Source organism: Girardinichthys multiradiatus, chromosome 15 (assembly GCF_021462225.1).
Source record: "Girardinichthys multiradiatus isolate DD_20200921_A chromosome 15, DD_fGirMul_XY1, whole genome shotgun sequence".
In the NCBI taxonomy this organism is placed as follows: domain Eukaryota; kingdom Metazoa; phylum Chordata; class Actinopteri; order Cyprinodontiformes; family Goodeidae; genus Girardinichthys; species Girardinichthys multiradiatus.
Window position 1 is genome coordinate 19,738,406 of NC_061808.1, and position 16,425 is coordinate 19,754,830.

The following is a 16,425-nucleotide window of genomic DNA, read 5'->3' on the forward strand; positions in this document are numbered from 1 at the left end:
GTTTGTGACATATTTTTTTTAAATAGAGAGGATAGGGACTTATAGAAAATCTTGCGGAATGCATTCTTTATAAGAGACAACAAAATTTCACCCCACTGTGATGATTCTGAATCATTCAGACCTTTAACAGAAGCCATTTGGGAGCCTCAAAGGAGACACTAGATGGCAACCAAGCTGGATGGTAGGTGCTGAGTGTCTGTGTGTGTGTGTGATTGTGTGTAAGGGAGTAGGGGAGAGGTGGGGGGATAAATTACGTCGGCGTGGGACAGCGGAGGGACTGATGGTCTGCTCATAGCACTCGGCTTGCAGTTGGAGGCGAGCAGAAGAGAGGGAAAACAACGGAACCGAGCAGAATGGAATAAAAATGAAAGCAAAGACAGTGTTGGACCACAGCTGGATGTGAGGGGTACCAAATGAAATTGCTTAAACTGAGGGATTAGTGCGATCAGGTGGTGATAGATCTGCAGTGGAAAGGAAAGGGGGGGAGAGCAAAATATGAGCTGCGTCTTCGGTGACGCTGGCGCGCAGTTTGGGGACGGAGTCCGCAGCGGCGACGCGCTGACAACCCGCTTTTAGATGGCTCCAACATTTGGGGTGCAGCAAAACAGGTGTCAGGGAAGTGTCGTCACGAACCCCGGAAGCCGGAGGAGGAGGTGGGAACATCAGAGGGAAAGATGGCAGCGAAATCCGATGGTCGCGGGGTCGTCACCGGTTTCGCCCAGCTGCACAACCTGGACGAAGTGGTGGGGACTGGAGAGGACGACGGGCGGGACGGCAGCTCCTTCCACATCTGCCACTGCTGCAACACCTCGTCGTGCTACTGGGGCTGCCGGAGCGCCTGTCTGCATTACCTTCGGAGGAAGGGGAGAGGGAAGGAGAGGGAAGCGGGGCGACCACCACAGGAGGAGCGCCTCTGGCTGGACTGCCTGTGGATCGTCCTGGCGCTGCTGGTGTTCTTCTGGGACGTGGGCATCGATCTGTGTCTGGCCGCTCACTACTACCACAAGCGGAACTTCTTGTGGTCGGGCCTGACCCTGTTCTTCGTGCTGGTGCCCTCGGTTCTGGTCCAGATCCTGAGCTTCAGGTGGTTTGTACAGGATTACACCGGCGGCGGACTGGGCTCCGTGGAGGGACTTAGCAGTCGGAGGGCTACGACTAGTTTCCAGAGAGACAGGTGCTGTCGTCTGTCTGTCTGGCTCTGGCAGACCATCATTCACATCTTTCAGATGGGACAAGTGTGGAGGTAGGGCAAACTTTTAGTTTACGCTTTAAAAAATCTCATCAACTCCTTCAAAGCGAAGTCTTTCCTCTTTCTCCACTGTCACCTGATGTAAGCCGGTCTTGGGTACATGACTTGGGTGAAAATCAGCACCGTGGTAAACCCCATTACGCTCGCCTCACAGTCTCCACTCTTGTGCACATGTCTGCATTTCGTTTCATGTATGCATTCACTCGCATTGTTCGCTCTCGGTTACACATTTCCCATCTTCTCAGTCACGCGTCTCTACACATCTGGACAGAGATTGCACCGAGATTGCTAAATGCGCCATTGCGCTTATATGAGGAAGTGGAGAAGGCGACTATTTGTTCAGAAGAGGGCCAGCTGAAAGCGTACGCATGTGTGTGTGTGGTGTGTGTGTGTGTAAGAGGAGAGAGAGAGAGAGAGACGCACTGTTCACATTACACTGTATACAGTCGCCTCGGTTCACCCGCTGTCCCCTCCTCCTCTCTCTTCCTCCGCATACACCAACCAGAGGCCAGACGAGCATCTGGTTTCACGGCTCGCAAAACTACATCTCTCCCCACAGACATGATGTCATCGACTCCTCTGCGGAGCTCCACAGACCTAATCCCCCCCAAACTGATTTTTAAGGGTTTTTCGCAAACAAAATTATGCGTCGGAGCACCGGGGAGACGCTTTCGCTCTGCGCGTAAACATGAAGCGGCCACGGTAGTAAAATAGGATGGTGAGGCTCCACGCTGATTTTTATGCTGATCAGTGAGGAGTGACTTGTTTTTGGTGCATACAGACGCAGTGGCTGGCATTTAATGGAAAAAAATAGTGAAGCATGACGGCTGTCCTGAGGGGAGCTGCTAGCGTGAAACAATGTGAGAGCCAGTAGCAGGGGTCGGATGATTTCATCCTGTCCTTTCGTGGTTTTTATTTCAATTTTTTTTAAATCGACATTGGAAAGTGTGCCGTGCAGCCAGCAGAATTGATCACCACTTGTGTTGCTGCATTCGTGTTTGCAGCAGCCCGCATGCTCCTCTTCAGATAAATGGATTTTTGCAAACCGTGATTGTGTTTTATTCTGATTCATGAGAACATTTGCGCCACTGGCAAAATGATTCACACGCACAGTCCAGGAGTAAAACTCACACTCAATGACCTTTTTTAAAGGGGCAAAATGCCATAGGCAGTAAAATGCCTATTTTCTTATACATTAGTTCTACATTTTTGCTTCTGAGTTTTAATACAAAAAATAATGCGTTGTTTCTTTTATCTGCTTGCACTGGAGATAAATTTAGTACATGCTGGTGCAAACCCAGTCAAGTTGAGATTCCACAACTCTCGCTATTCTGATTCTGAAGGATCTTCTATTGATAAACAGTAGGTCTACTTGTACTTTGTACAGGTATATTTACTCCAGGAAGTGGCACTTTTAAGGACTCCTCCCCCTTTGAATTTCTTTTTTTTTAATGCATGAACACCCGAGAGCAAAAGACATACTTCTGTGAGCTGCAGCATTTATTCATATATTTTCTTCTTTCTTTTTTGTTCTTCATAGGGTCTATTTTTGACTGCTTTCACTCATTACTACCCTCCAGTCGCAAATAATAAAAGTATCCTAACTTTAGAAAAAAAAAACAAAAAAGCAGAATTACAGGATTTTAAGATCTTGGATAAATGTTTAGGGGCTAAAATCCATTCTGTAACAAATGACATCATCTGACTTTTAGAATATGTGTGTTTGAAAATAGTGGTTTACAGAAATATTGTGTTATGGTTTTTGGATTTGGTGTCATCCCAAAATAACTAGTGGCCTTCAACTGGTGAGCCCCTATAAAACTTTTTAGATGCACCTCAAATTTACGGCTGGATCCTTCATTATTGAGCTCATATCTGTAAAGGCAGGAAGATGTGTGTATGAATGTGTGTGTTTGTGTGTGTGGGGAGGTGCTTATAACCGGAAAGCGGTATTAACATGTGTTGAGAGACAAATTCAAATCAAATCAATTTATTTTCATTTCATATAATACTAACTACAAAACAAGGCATGCATGTGGGACAAAAAAAAGAGATTACTGTGAAAAATCAAATAGGTGGAAAATGAATACTCAAACAAATAAAAAAAAACAACAACATATAAACTATAAAAAAAAAAGTGCAATAATGTAAATTACATTATTTTGACTTAGTTTCACTGTCTTAACAGTTTGAGGAAGATAGCTGGGTAGCAGTTGGGTGGTTCCTCATAAACGTCATGGAGAGGGATGAGGGGCCTCACACAATGTTCAGAGCCCTGTTCCTAAAGCAGTTCCAAAACAGATCCCAGACTGAGGGCCAGTGATCTTCTCAGCTCCCATCACTATGATCTGCAGTACCCTCTTGTTGCAGCTGAAATTCTACAAGTAGTGGATAGTGGATATTATTACACTCTACTTCTGCATGGGCGTATCAGTTCAAAGGAAATTAGATCTGTGTTTTGCCAATAAAAATTAATTGTATCTAGATTTGTTTCTCACCAGGGATGGCATTATGGATAAGGAAAAAAATATATAATTTTCACCTTCTTTTTAAGATATTTCACTCTGAGTTTATTTGCATCTTTAACGTCAAGTTTTTTTCTGCCATAGCACATGAAACATGAATAAATCAGCAGAAAAACGTTTACTCTTTTCAGCTCCTCTACACAAACCGACTAAATATCATTGGAAAACATCTCATTCAGACTACAATACATCACCTCTTCCAGCTCAGTGCTTCCATAAATCATTATAACTGTAAGTTTGCAACATCTTTGCAACTTTGTTGATATGCTTTAGGTAAACTGCTGTGGAAAACTTTTAAACCCATCCAATATTTCTTTAGACTTTGCTTTCAGCAGGGCAGACTTCGTTGTGGTTGTGCAGACTTATTCAGGTTTTCTAAAGGTTTGCCATACAATGCATTTACCTGACCATGACAGCATATTGTGCAGTGTATGTTCAAAGATGAGGATAGTTGACAGAGGACAAAAAGGGAAGTGTCGGGTCTTAAAAGAACATGCAACAGCAGATGAATTGTCTCTTATCTGTCCGCAAGAGACTGGTTCATCCCTTGAGTTTAGAAGTCCTCGATGTCTGAATAAATCATAGATTGGGTTGACGTGAATAAAAGAAACAGACAATAAAGACCCTTTGAACGCAGTGGTTATTTTGCCTCGTTGCAGTTTTATACTTTTGCCATTTTGGAAGTTTAATACCTGAATTATTCATGTACAAAAATAAGCTTTCTACCAAAGGATGTTTAGTATTTAGTACTCACCATGAGTCAGTTCAAGCTTTGGGGGGATTTCATATCTGCTTTGACACCAGAATATTTTAAGTATTTTTATTGTAATCTACTTATTGTCTACTGTATGTAAATGTCATTATGTGAGTCTATTACCAGCATGAGGCTGCTCATAGTTATTTTAGTTTCATTAAGGGTCTTAATCTCTCAGAGTTCACAAAAATAACCTGCAACAAGCATGGATCAGAACTACAAACAAATGAAGCAGGATGTGATATAAAACAATGGAATTTAATTATATTTGAGATTATTGTATTTTCTTACTACTCATCTCTAGAAGTGTATAGGTACACAAAAATCATGGTGTAGTACATACCTGGAGTTTAAAGTCACAGTTTGGTACGATTTCGATAACATTTTTTACTTTATTCGGCAGTGAACTTAGAATTTAAAACATTTGTTTGATTTTATTATATTTTACAACTTTAAAGAATTGACTGGAAGCTTGGTTTGATTACTTTCAATTAATTAAGGATTATATGGTATAGCCATTTTCTAAATAAATGATAAGACAAGAAAAAAAACTAAAATAGTCACAGTTGTTACTTAGGAATTTATGAATAAGGCTGCACTGATATTTGAGAATAAAAATGTTTAAATCACTTTTGAGTTGTTTGGGTGTATAGACAATCCAGTGTACGATTTGCTCCTGAATGCACCTTAAATCTTCAGCTGGTGGGATATACCCTCTCCTCAGTGGGAATCCTGCTGACATGTACTGTGCAGCATTTTAGGCTGGTTGAATGCTGCTACAGGCAGCAGGATTTAAACCTTAGCAAATTTTTCTCCATGGTGTTTACGTTTGCCTCAAAGTTTCTTCTGGCGAGTGATTAAGTGTTGGAAAAAAGCTGACAAACCTTTGGGTCGGCCCTTCAACTTTCTTCATTGTCAATGTAATTTAGTGTGGATTGCTCGGAGTCCACACTGTTTTGTTGTGGTGTTGTGCTTCAAAGTTGCATAACAGAGCGTAGCTTTGTGTACTTAGTTCTGTACATAAACATTCTGCATGTGTTCAGCTTCAAAGCAACCATGTATTTGTGCATGTGTGCGGAATCGAAACGGCTGTGCTGAAAATGTCCGTTACGTTTTCGTGAACTGTTGTATCCCCACTGATCTCCATAATTTAAAGTGAAGTAAATTTATAAGCAATGGTTAAGTTCTACAAAATGGTTTTGTAACTGATACAAAAATGGAAGTAGGACGCAATAAAATTTGGTTACGATTGGACATAAAGCCAAACAAAGCAGTTAAAGTCCAATATAAAAAAAGCCTAAAGAAATTTTAATTTAGACAACAACAAAGTCTGTTATTGTGGAAGTAAAATAGGGGATAAACTAAGATGTTTAGACAGTGCTGTACTGATTAGTGGTCTTAAAAAAAGACAGGATGAAATTCTGTTTAGGTGAAGAAGTACAGGTTTAAGCAGTAAAATGTTTGTCAGGAGCTCAGGGAAACATTATGTGTTGGTGTAAATGGAAATGGCAAATGAACAAAAATATAAAGTGCTTTTCTAGTCATATTCATCAGTCAAAACGCTTTACATGTGAGACACATTTACATACTCACAAACGTCCACATTTATACACTGTTACACAGGTTGGCAGGGAACTTGGGGCTATGTGCCTTGCCCAGGGGCACATTGATATGTGACAGTAGAAAATTGGATTCAAATCAAAAACTTTTGGACTGCAAGACAACTACTCTTCCAATTGTGCCACAGTCATCTCAAATGTTTTGACACCCACATCACCTGTAGTCAGGGATTGTTGTCAGTCCTCTGTCTCCTACTGGACACGATCCATCTGACCACTGGTTTAGAGTTAAAGGTCAAAAGATGCTCCTGTCAGCTTAGCTAGTGTTCACAACCTCAGACCCTTTAGGATATCAGCTGATATAGGGATTATTCAACACAGAGAGGCCATGCCACCCTGCCAATATCAAATCATGTTACAATGCATCATGGGATTTCATACAATCCTTTATTTTATCTATGTGATGAGCACATTTTATTTGAAAACTTAAACTTGAGTATTTCAAATCATTAGTTTTTGTTACTGAGATTAAAATATTGTTTTTTAAACCAGCATTTCACAGACCAGCGGCTACAGCCACCATTTGTGAAATGTTTTCCCATCATTAATGTTTTATAACAGGCTGAAGTGCTGACAGGAGTCAAAAATGCTTCCTCATCATGTCTCATTAGCCAGTTCTACTTTTTAGTATATTCAATTAGCTAGTTTTTTTTCCCCCTGTGCACCTGAGGATCCGGCTGATGGCAAAACTCGCTGTGCTTGTCTTGCAATTATCTCCTTGTTAATTGTTGACAGAATCCCATCTGTAATCCTGCTATGTCACCGGTTACTACAGCTCTTTCATGTCCCTCTTCGCTGTGAACAGGTAGCTCTGCTGACGGTGTTAGGGATTCTGCTCAGGCACACACTGGATCAGACATACACAGGGGTCTCCTGGTGGTACGATGGACAGCTTAATCAGTGTAAGCCCAAATTAGCTTCTCGCTGAGAGAAGAAATGCATCCGTCTCTAACCCCTTAGAAATTTATGTTGAAAGGTTGGAAATATCTATTTTATAGGGAATTCCCAAGGGAGCTGAGCTATGTGCATTAGTTTTAGATCTCTAGTTTAAGAAATAATAGGTCAGATTATCTTAGCTACTACTAACATTTTCAGAACTGTGATGTAAAATGCATTTGTTTTATTAAAGCTTAGTGAGTACCTGGGTTAAAGTTGATGCATTTGTTAACCTTATGGCTATTGTTTCCAAAATATTCTATACAATAATTTTCCTCATAACTGACTTTTTAAAAGTAATCTTAAAGACAGTATACAGTGCCTTCTAAAATATTCTTTTTCCATATTTCCACAAAAATGTGACATACCCACACAAAATGGGGCAAAATGTATAAATGTCTAACCAATACAAAGTGTAGTGTGTCTTTAGACCCTTTTACTCTGATAACCCTCAATAAATTTCAGTGTAACCAACTACTCAAATTATGGCACAACTGCAGACCTACCAAGAGTTGTCCATCCATCTAAACTGACAGGCAAGGGGAGCAATACTTAGAGAAACAGGCAAGAACCCAGTAATAAATCTGGAGGAGATCCAGGGACCCTGGTTGAAAAAATCTGTTCACGGGACATTAGTCAAGCATTCTACAAATTTGGCATTTATAGCAGAGTGGTAAGAAAAAAGCCATTGCTGAAAGAAAGCTGTATGAGGTTTGCCATAGGCCATGTAGGGGAACATAGGATAAGGTGTTCTGGTCAGATGAGTCCAACATTAAACATCTTGCCCTACAGGCAAAATGCTATGTATGGGCAAAAAATAACATCACCCTAAACACACCATCACCACATCGAAACGTGCAGGGGAATCCAGTAAGTAAATCTATTAGAAGGTGCAAACGAGGTTGAATTTCCAGCAGGAAAACAGCCTTTACCACATAGCCAGAGCTACAGCAGAGTCGTAAGGATCAAATCATATTTATGTGTTAGAACAGCCCAGTCAAAGTTCAGAGCTGAATTCAACTGAGAATCTGAGGGAAGCCATAAAAATTGATCTTGACAGATACTCCCCATACTGTCTGACTGAGTTTGTACAAATACATTACTAGGTATTGTGAGTTATATTCACAAATACTATAGGGCTTTTACACACATAAGAGTGCATTGGGATTTGCTGTCCCTCAGGTAAGTCCAACACACGTCTAAAAATGACGGCATAACTCATTTATTATCAGATTGTTTGTATACTGCTGCTGAAATTAGTGCGTAGGATGTGATTTACTGTGTTCATCAAAAATAATCAGGTTAGTTGGTTTCAATATGGCTTATTTGGAAAGATGTGAGTTCATTTTATAATGTTGTATTGTGCCTTATCAACCAGAGTGAAAGTCTGTTTTACTGTTTCTGTGAAAGCATATAAATTATTTTCATTTCATTTTCATTTTTAAATCCAGACCAAATTACACTCTTATCTGACAAAAATATATATAAAAACAGCTCCCTCCACATGTATTAGCCCACATTTATAAAGCTATCTAAAAAAAACGGAAAAACAATTAAAAATTTTATTGAGTTTGCATTATCTCACTCTGAAAGTTTTAGAAAAATCAAACTGTTTAGATTAGTATATTTTTTCAGTAGGGAACAAATCTCTCATTAAGAAATTATTGTTTTTAACAAAATCACTGGTGCCACAATCACTACTTAATAAATATAAATTAAGCATTTTTTTATTTATACTTTATACCCTGCGGGATAAATATGAATTGACACATGTTCCCATTTCTCTCAGCCACTCTTCAGAATGGGAAAGAAGAGAGAACATCAACCATTTAATTCTGTGAGGAAGATGGGTGTTGATCTTTCTAAATCAGGACATGACTACAGGCAAATAGTTACTTGCTACATGCAAATACATAATACAACATATCTACTGTCAGAGCAGTAATTAAACATTTAGAACAACTGGCCAACACTTAGTGAGAATGGTAAGGGATACCAAAAATCAAACAGTTTGAGAGCTATGGCAGAAAAAAAACCTAACGTTTCTGTCCTACCATCACAAACATAAACATGTGGAGTTTGCTAAACGTCACCTGAAAGCATGTAGTTTGGAGTGATGAGACTAAAGCCGCTATCATATCATCTTTTCCATCCTTGATCTACATGTGCACTTTGATTGATTGTTTGATTGATTGTTTTTTTTTTTTTTTTGTACAGGGACAGTGCACAACAATATATTGACCTAAAAATAGGAAATATGCATGGTGCCAGGTTATAGCAAAAGATGAACATTTCCACCTGTAGTCCCTTGACAGGTTGATGTTAATCATACAACACAATCGTAACAGACCTCGCCCCTCAGTTACACCAGTTATTAAAGACTTCCAGGGATTTATCGTTTCTCTATCACACGCTTGCACCTATACAATAAACATACCCATTTGTTCATACACACATACACCTTCGCACTCGCACATACTTTCCAAAAGAACCAATTATACTTTCATTTACACACATTCCTCACTAATGAGTGCAGACCTGCTTTGATAAAAGCCATTTCTTTGTCAAATGTGCAAACATTGAGAAACTTGTACATGTTATTATCTCAGTTGGTAATGTATTCCTCTGACTCATGGCAACAACAGAGAAGGCAGATTTAGCAAAAGATGTCTTACATTTTGGAATGCTGCACTCTCCTCTAGAGGTTGTCCTTGTTACTCTAGTTGTTTTTTCTGAGCTCAGTGTGACATACCTTCTTAGAGGAGGAGCACTAATACCATGAATAATTTTAAAAAGTAAGCAAATGTTTGCATACATAATAAGAATAAAATTTAAATTGAGGCAGTTTAAAATTTAAAAAAATTGTATTTTGATAGAATATGACAGTGGTGATACTGTCTACATTTCTAGTCGTACATTTTTATTGCCCTTTTGAAGGTTGATTGAAGAGGCTTTAAGACTGTTTTGCATACCTGCGACCAGCTGGTCACACAATACAGAATACGGGAAAAAATCATGGAATTTAAATACATGTGTGATGCTTCAATGGTAACGGATCGTTGGATGAACCTAAAATTTGCCAGAGTAAATTTTAAAGAGTTGCACAATTTCTTTTACATGATTTTTAAAAGTCAAGTTTTGATCCAGAATAACACCTAAATAAGTGAAGCTGTTAACATTTCTTATTTTTTCCCCATTTATATAAATGTCTGGATAATCTAAAGATTTATGTCTATTTGTAAAATACATTGCAACAGTCTTTTCTACATTTAAGGTGAGACAACAACTCTTTAGCCAGGCAGAAACTTTTTTCAATTCCCCTGTTAATCTTTCAGCCACTTCACTTATATTTTTTCCATGAGTGAACAGAACAGTGTCGTCCGCATACATGATGGTGTTGATGTCACATACCAAGGGGAGATCGTTGATGTATAAACCAAAAAAAAGTGGCCCTAATACAGAGCCCTGTGGGACTCCCATGGTGCAATTTTTAAGGGTGGACAGTGTGTGATTTACTCGAACACATTGTTTTCTGCCACTCACGTATGATGTTATCCAGTTTATTGTCTGGTTGGAGAGTCCATAGTTTGATAGTTTGCTTAATAAAATATTGTGAGAAACAGTATCGAAAGCCTTTCGTAAGTCTAGGAAGACAGTTCCCACTACTCCTCCTTGGTCTAGGTTTGATTTAATTTCTTCAAGGAAGTAGGAACAAGCGGTCTCTGTTGAATATGTTTTCCTAAAACCAAATTGCAAAGGATTTAAATAAGCACTGGTTTCAAGATGTTGGATTAGTTGCTCTGCCACAACCTTTTCGTAGACTTTGGAGATGGTTTTGAGGATGTTAATGGGCCGATAGTTATTAACCTCTCGTTTGTCTCCGGACTTATATACAAGTATAACAACGCCAGTTTTTAATGCATCAGGAAATATACCATCTCTAATGGACCAATTTATTATTTTTGTCAGGCCTGGGATCAGACTTTCTGCATGGGTTTTTAGAAACACACTATCCAACCCATGCAGGACTTTAGCTTTGCTGTTATTAAGTTGCCCAATAATCTTTTCCACCTTTATGCCCTAGAATCAGCTAAGAGGTCCCGACATGAAATAGGGGGTTAAAGTTGACCCATCAATATTTGGCTTCTGATCCACCTTGGAAGGTAGACACAAGCCTGTAACAACAGTGAGGGTTAGAAGGGAAAGCAGAACCAGTGTGACAGAGGGAGGTAATACAAGGCAAAGACAGTTGCTGCAGCTGCAGGGCCCCTGATGACCCTCCAATGCTCGTCTAGTCTGAGAAATACACTGATTACTAGAAAATCATGCAAATGTTGAGGATGGCACACAACCATTTTTGTAAAGCACGTGCATCTGGACAGCCTGTATGAGGACTGCAACACAGTGATCAGCCAAATGTAGGGGAAATCACTTGCACATTTAATATGCATGTTGCTCTGATAAATGCACAGAGCTTTAGTCATGCTCCTTAGATTTCCCAGCAACAGCTGCATGCTCTTAAAGCACTCACATCCACTGATCTGGCCAGACTGACTCGAATGATGTAAATGATAAAACTACCCTTAAAGGATTGATGGTGGTTGTGTGTTAACTGAGCAACAAACACTGCAGCTGGGTTGGGCTTTAAACAAAGGATGCAGAAAAGCACCTCTTGCACGCAGTTTGGTACAGTGGAGGATCTGTGATGCTGTTTCTCTTCCATAGGCCCTGGGAACCTTGATAGAGTTCATGGAGATTGTAAGTAAATCTTGTGTGGTCACTGGCAAAAATGTTAAAATGGCTTATCAGTCATGGTCTTTAAGCAAGCTAATGATCCAAATCCCTTGACCAGATCAACACAGAAATGTTTCACCACAAAAATCAACTGCCTCAAAGGCAGAGAGTAGCCATGCACAAAATCATGACAGCGGGGTGAGCTGAAGAGAAGACAGCAAACTGGAGGAGCCAGAACTCTGGATAATCTAGAAATATTGTGCAAAGAGGAATGGTCAGCCATCCCTCTCTCTACTTGTTTCAACCTTGTGTAGTGTTAAAAGAGGAAGCCTGTGAGCTGCCCTATTATTTTTTTCACTGAATTAACACACTCAAATTAAAGACAGAATTTTTTCTAATTCCTGTGCTGTTTCAATATAAGATTTATTTATTTTGTGTTTTTTAAAACGTCCGTAACTTGGGGGGAGTAATTGTGGAAGGCACTGTCCATCCATCCATTCGTTAATCATTGCAAACAAACCCTCATTTTGTTATTCAGGAATTCTCTAGAGGTCAGAGATTAAGGGATTTCCCAGCCCTCCAGACTATTGCGACGCTGCAAATCTGGTTAGTTGGATTACCCTTTAATACGGTATAAGAGCAACTGATGACAGATAAACACAAGAAGAATCGCCTCATGGTTGACATCTGCCTCAGTTTTTTCGGCGTGCAAATATTAATACAGACTGCAAAGGAGTTAACAGAAGCCTCTCTTGGCTGACTTGGTGGCTTGTCTTTGCCAAAAAAGCTTTGATGATGCAGTATGGCAAGACGTTGAGATGATACAATGCAGCACTCTGACTGAAACAGCTATGTGGGTGAAGTGGGAAGAGAAATGAGGTGAAGTAGTGATAATCCATGTATAGAGAGTTTAATATATATAAAGTATATGAACATCATGTTTTCACAATGGGAGTATTTTTGGAATAAAACAAATCATCAATAGATTCCTTGGTTTGCTTTTCCTGGTGGTTATTTGTTTTACAAATGCGTGGCAAAAACACATGAAAAAGTAAACAACTGATGTTTGCTAACTGCCTTTTATAGAGTTAGAATCAAAGTATATAATCCCACTCTGCAGATGCTTTTTATTCCTCAAGGATCAAAAAAGATGAACAGAGAATGCAGGCATAAAAAACACCCTTTATGAAGTTTTTCATCCAGCTCTGTTGAATCTTATTTACAGACTCTGTTGTTGCTCCGGAGCCTACCAGCGTACATCTATTCGTTTTCTCATTAGCGATGATAACAGGGAGCAAACCTTTAAAGCAGTCTCTCCACGAAAACCCCCCAATTATGTGACAGAGGAGCATGTCGAAATGTAAGAAAAGACAGCTTACTTGGGAGCGTATCGCAGCTGGGGGTAAAGAGACGGAAAATCATAAATGAAAGATAAATATGGGCTTCCGTTACTTAAGTAGCAGAATGGGAGTTCTGAAAAATGAAATTCAATTACTGTTTTGGTTTTGATGTCATCTGTGTTAGGGTTGAGGTTGGGTTATTGAATTTCACAGCATTGCTGAAAAAGATTTGGTTCAGAGTGTGCTGTCACTGCAGACAGCTCTTGAGCTCAGTGCAGGGTGAATGAATAGGAATAAAAAGGCCGGTGATGATGCCTGATTTAGCTGCCTCAAGCCTGCCTCCTGAAGAAAACAACTTTGAGCTGCAAACCTTAAAGCCCCAATGGCACTCTGCTGCTGCCTCCCCACCCTGATCAGCAAAGCATGCAAACACACATCTAAGAATATGAAGCACATGGCCAGATGGGTCTCCTGAAAAACATTTATGTCTAGATCACAGTGGTATGTGTGCATGCTATACACCGGGGGTAAAGAATAGGAAAGCAGCTCTTTTACTTTATATTCTTCTTCATATACAGTATTTCTGCAGAGACACACATCTTAGCTGAATGCCATTTTGAGATTTTCTTATAGATCAAAGAAAAGTGGAGGACAATAAACTTCCCAATAGTCCCATTGCATTCTCATTGTGCAAATTTGGTTCTCTGCTCTTTCTTCTGAACAGGACAAAAATTCTTTGCATATTTTTTAATAATAGCTGCTTATAAAGTTACAGTTCAAACCCCCTATTAATGGAACGAGAAGGAATCGAATTATGTTAGTTTTACTTTGTTTAGTTTAACATGCAACATTTTTATGTAATAAATATAAAGAAATCCCCTATGATGAGCCCACAGACATTGCTGAGCCAGAAAATACTTCAGGTTTACATTACAGTGCATCTAATTTAAGCTTGAAAGTTGGAATTTGTAAGTTTTATGTCACAAAAATCAAGTAGAATCCACATCTGACTTAGAACACACGATAATCAAATTGAGTCCAGGTGAAGGAGTCTTTTAAAACATTGTGAAAGAAGCAGAAATTAACTTTTTACTTGCACTTCTAACAGTTTTCGGTCAAATAAACCAGCGGCACTGACAGTACTATACAATCTCTATTGCTGACATGTACAATGGTCTTTGAACCCAAAATGGGAAGAGGTAGGTTATTGTCGACTTGGACTGCTAATAGTAGCAAATCAAAGTGGTATTCTAACATGCAACTAGAACATGATCACCGTGGGTGCCATGTCATTTTATGTTCCACCTTCAAATGTAAAACAAAAGTAATGTTTTTCTGTTTTCTGTTGGTTCCCAACAAAGACTTAAAATTTCTTGCAAAAGTATTCACACCTCCTGAAATTTTCTAACATTTTGTCTTGTGAATTTTATAGGGTTTTTTGTGTCACACCAACAGAGGGAAGACTAATCCCCACTGTAACACATGACGGTGGCAGCATCATTCTGGGGGCAGGCTTTTCTTCAGGAGGGAAATGGAAGCTGATCAGAGTTAAAAGGAATATGGATGGAGCTATTTACAGGGCTCAACTGGAAGTAAAGCTGTCTTGAAAACATATTTAAAGGAAATGATGTCAAAAAGTTTGAGCGTAGTATTAGTATTACAGCATGTTTGACCGGAATCCCGGAGCCAAACAGAAGAAAAACAATCTAATAAAAAGAAAAATCCAGAATTGTGTAGTTAGGGGCCTGTATGTGCAAGGAATAACCCAAATATGTTTGGAAATTACTGACAGTTGCGTGAGATTCCAGGTTTTTATCTGATCAATAATTTACATCATCTTTTTTCAAGGATCACACCACACTTAATGTTTCTCACACTCAGGAATTAGTTAAGCTGGGCAGAGATTCTTTAATTTCCCTCACCTAAGTAGCGCAGCACAGACTGATCATGTTTAAAGACTAAATTTAAGTCCTGTTTATTAATCTCTTAATGGAATGCATCTGTTGATCATTGATTATTTATTTGCAAATATATCAGACTTCACCTTCTGTGACTTCTTTAGCCCATGTTATGTAAAGCCGTCTTTTCCCCTTTTTCTTCTTCTCCGCCAAAATCACGACCAGCTCTCTGTAGAAGGTATTTCTTGCCACACAGTCTGCATAACGCAAACAGCTCTGGTCTTTATTTACGTACATTCTCATAAATGCTGGATTAAACCTAATTGAAATTTAGGCTGACTACCCCATCAAACAGAGGCACCATTTGATCTGTAGAGCTATATCAGGAACAGATCTGCTCTTACGTCTTGTGTTAGAAATAAAAGGGTGTGTAGACTGAGTTTTTTTTTTACATTCAGCATCTTTAAATAGCTTAATAAATAGCTAATTTTTCATCTAACTACAGGTATAGCATGCACACTGTTGGTGCTTTGCAAATGATGATGTAGGATTTATTGACATCAAAGCACTAGCCTTGTTTTGTTTGTCAGCTGTAGTGGCTGCATCTGTTCAGTTCTCATCTTCCCCACAGCTCTCTGCTATTTCAATTCGTTTCTAAAACATATTCTTTATTTTTTTCAAAGCCCCTAAAACAGCTTTGTTGTATGATACATATATCTCTGTTAAAATGTACTTTATATTATTATTACCTGGTCCCAGAGGGTACCTATTGTGAGTTCAAAACACACATACTAAGGCTATATTTAATCTGGAGCTCCCTCAGACTAATATTGCTTTTGTAGTATATATTTATTCTCCTTTTTTTCCTGAGAAACGGTGAGGCTTACATTCCCAAATGCACTATTTGAGATGATCATGTTCTCCTTCTGTGTATACTTTCTCTATCCATTAGCGGTGCTCATAAGCTCAAGTCACTGCATCACCATCTGTCTTCCCTACAAAGTTAACATATGTTTTTATTTTTATCCCTCCCTGTCGTTTACACCTATTAATGATCTTAGGCTCCCTGTAAAGCCTCTATCCATCTTCCACGCAGTATGTTCCTTTGTGTCTTCTTTGTTCCCTGCTTCCTGGCTGCAGTTAGAAGAAGAGGCCTCTCTGTACTGAGCTCCAAAACTGTGTCCCTTACAGCTACTTAAAGTCATCATGCTTCCTCCCTGCCCTCCATCTTCCCCTTTATGTCTGTGTGTGTCTCCCCATGTTGCCACCACATAAAGCTGCACTTGACCTCCATTTCTGTCAAGGAAAGTAGAGCATCTGGCTCTTGCCCCATTACAACTGAACTCCTCCTTCCTCCCTCTCTGTCTCCC

General features: G+C 39.4%; 1 protein-coding gene across 1 annotated transcript in view; it reads left to right on the plus strand.

Moving 5' to 3' along the window:
* Positions 1-320: 320 nt before the first annotated feature.
* Positions 321-16,425, plus strand: part of xkr6b (XK, Kell blood group complex subunit-related family, member 6b) — a 98,852-nt gene continuing 82,747 nt past the window's right edge. The window contains exon 1 of the mRNA XM_047387133.1: positions 321-1,243. Within this exon, the coding sequence (XP_047243089.1) occupies positions 675-1,243 (569 nt within the window). The 5' untranslated portion in view covers positions 321-674. The remainder of the gene's footprint in view (positions 1,244-16,425) is intronic.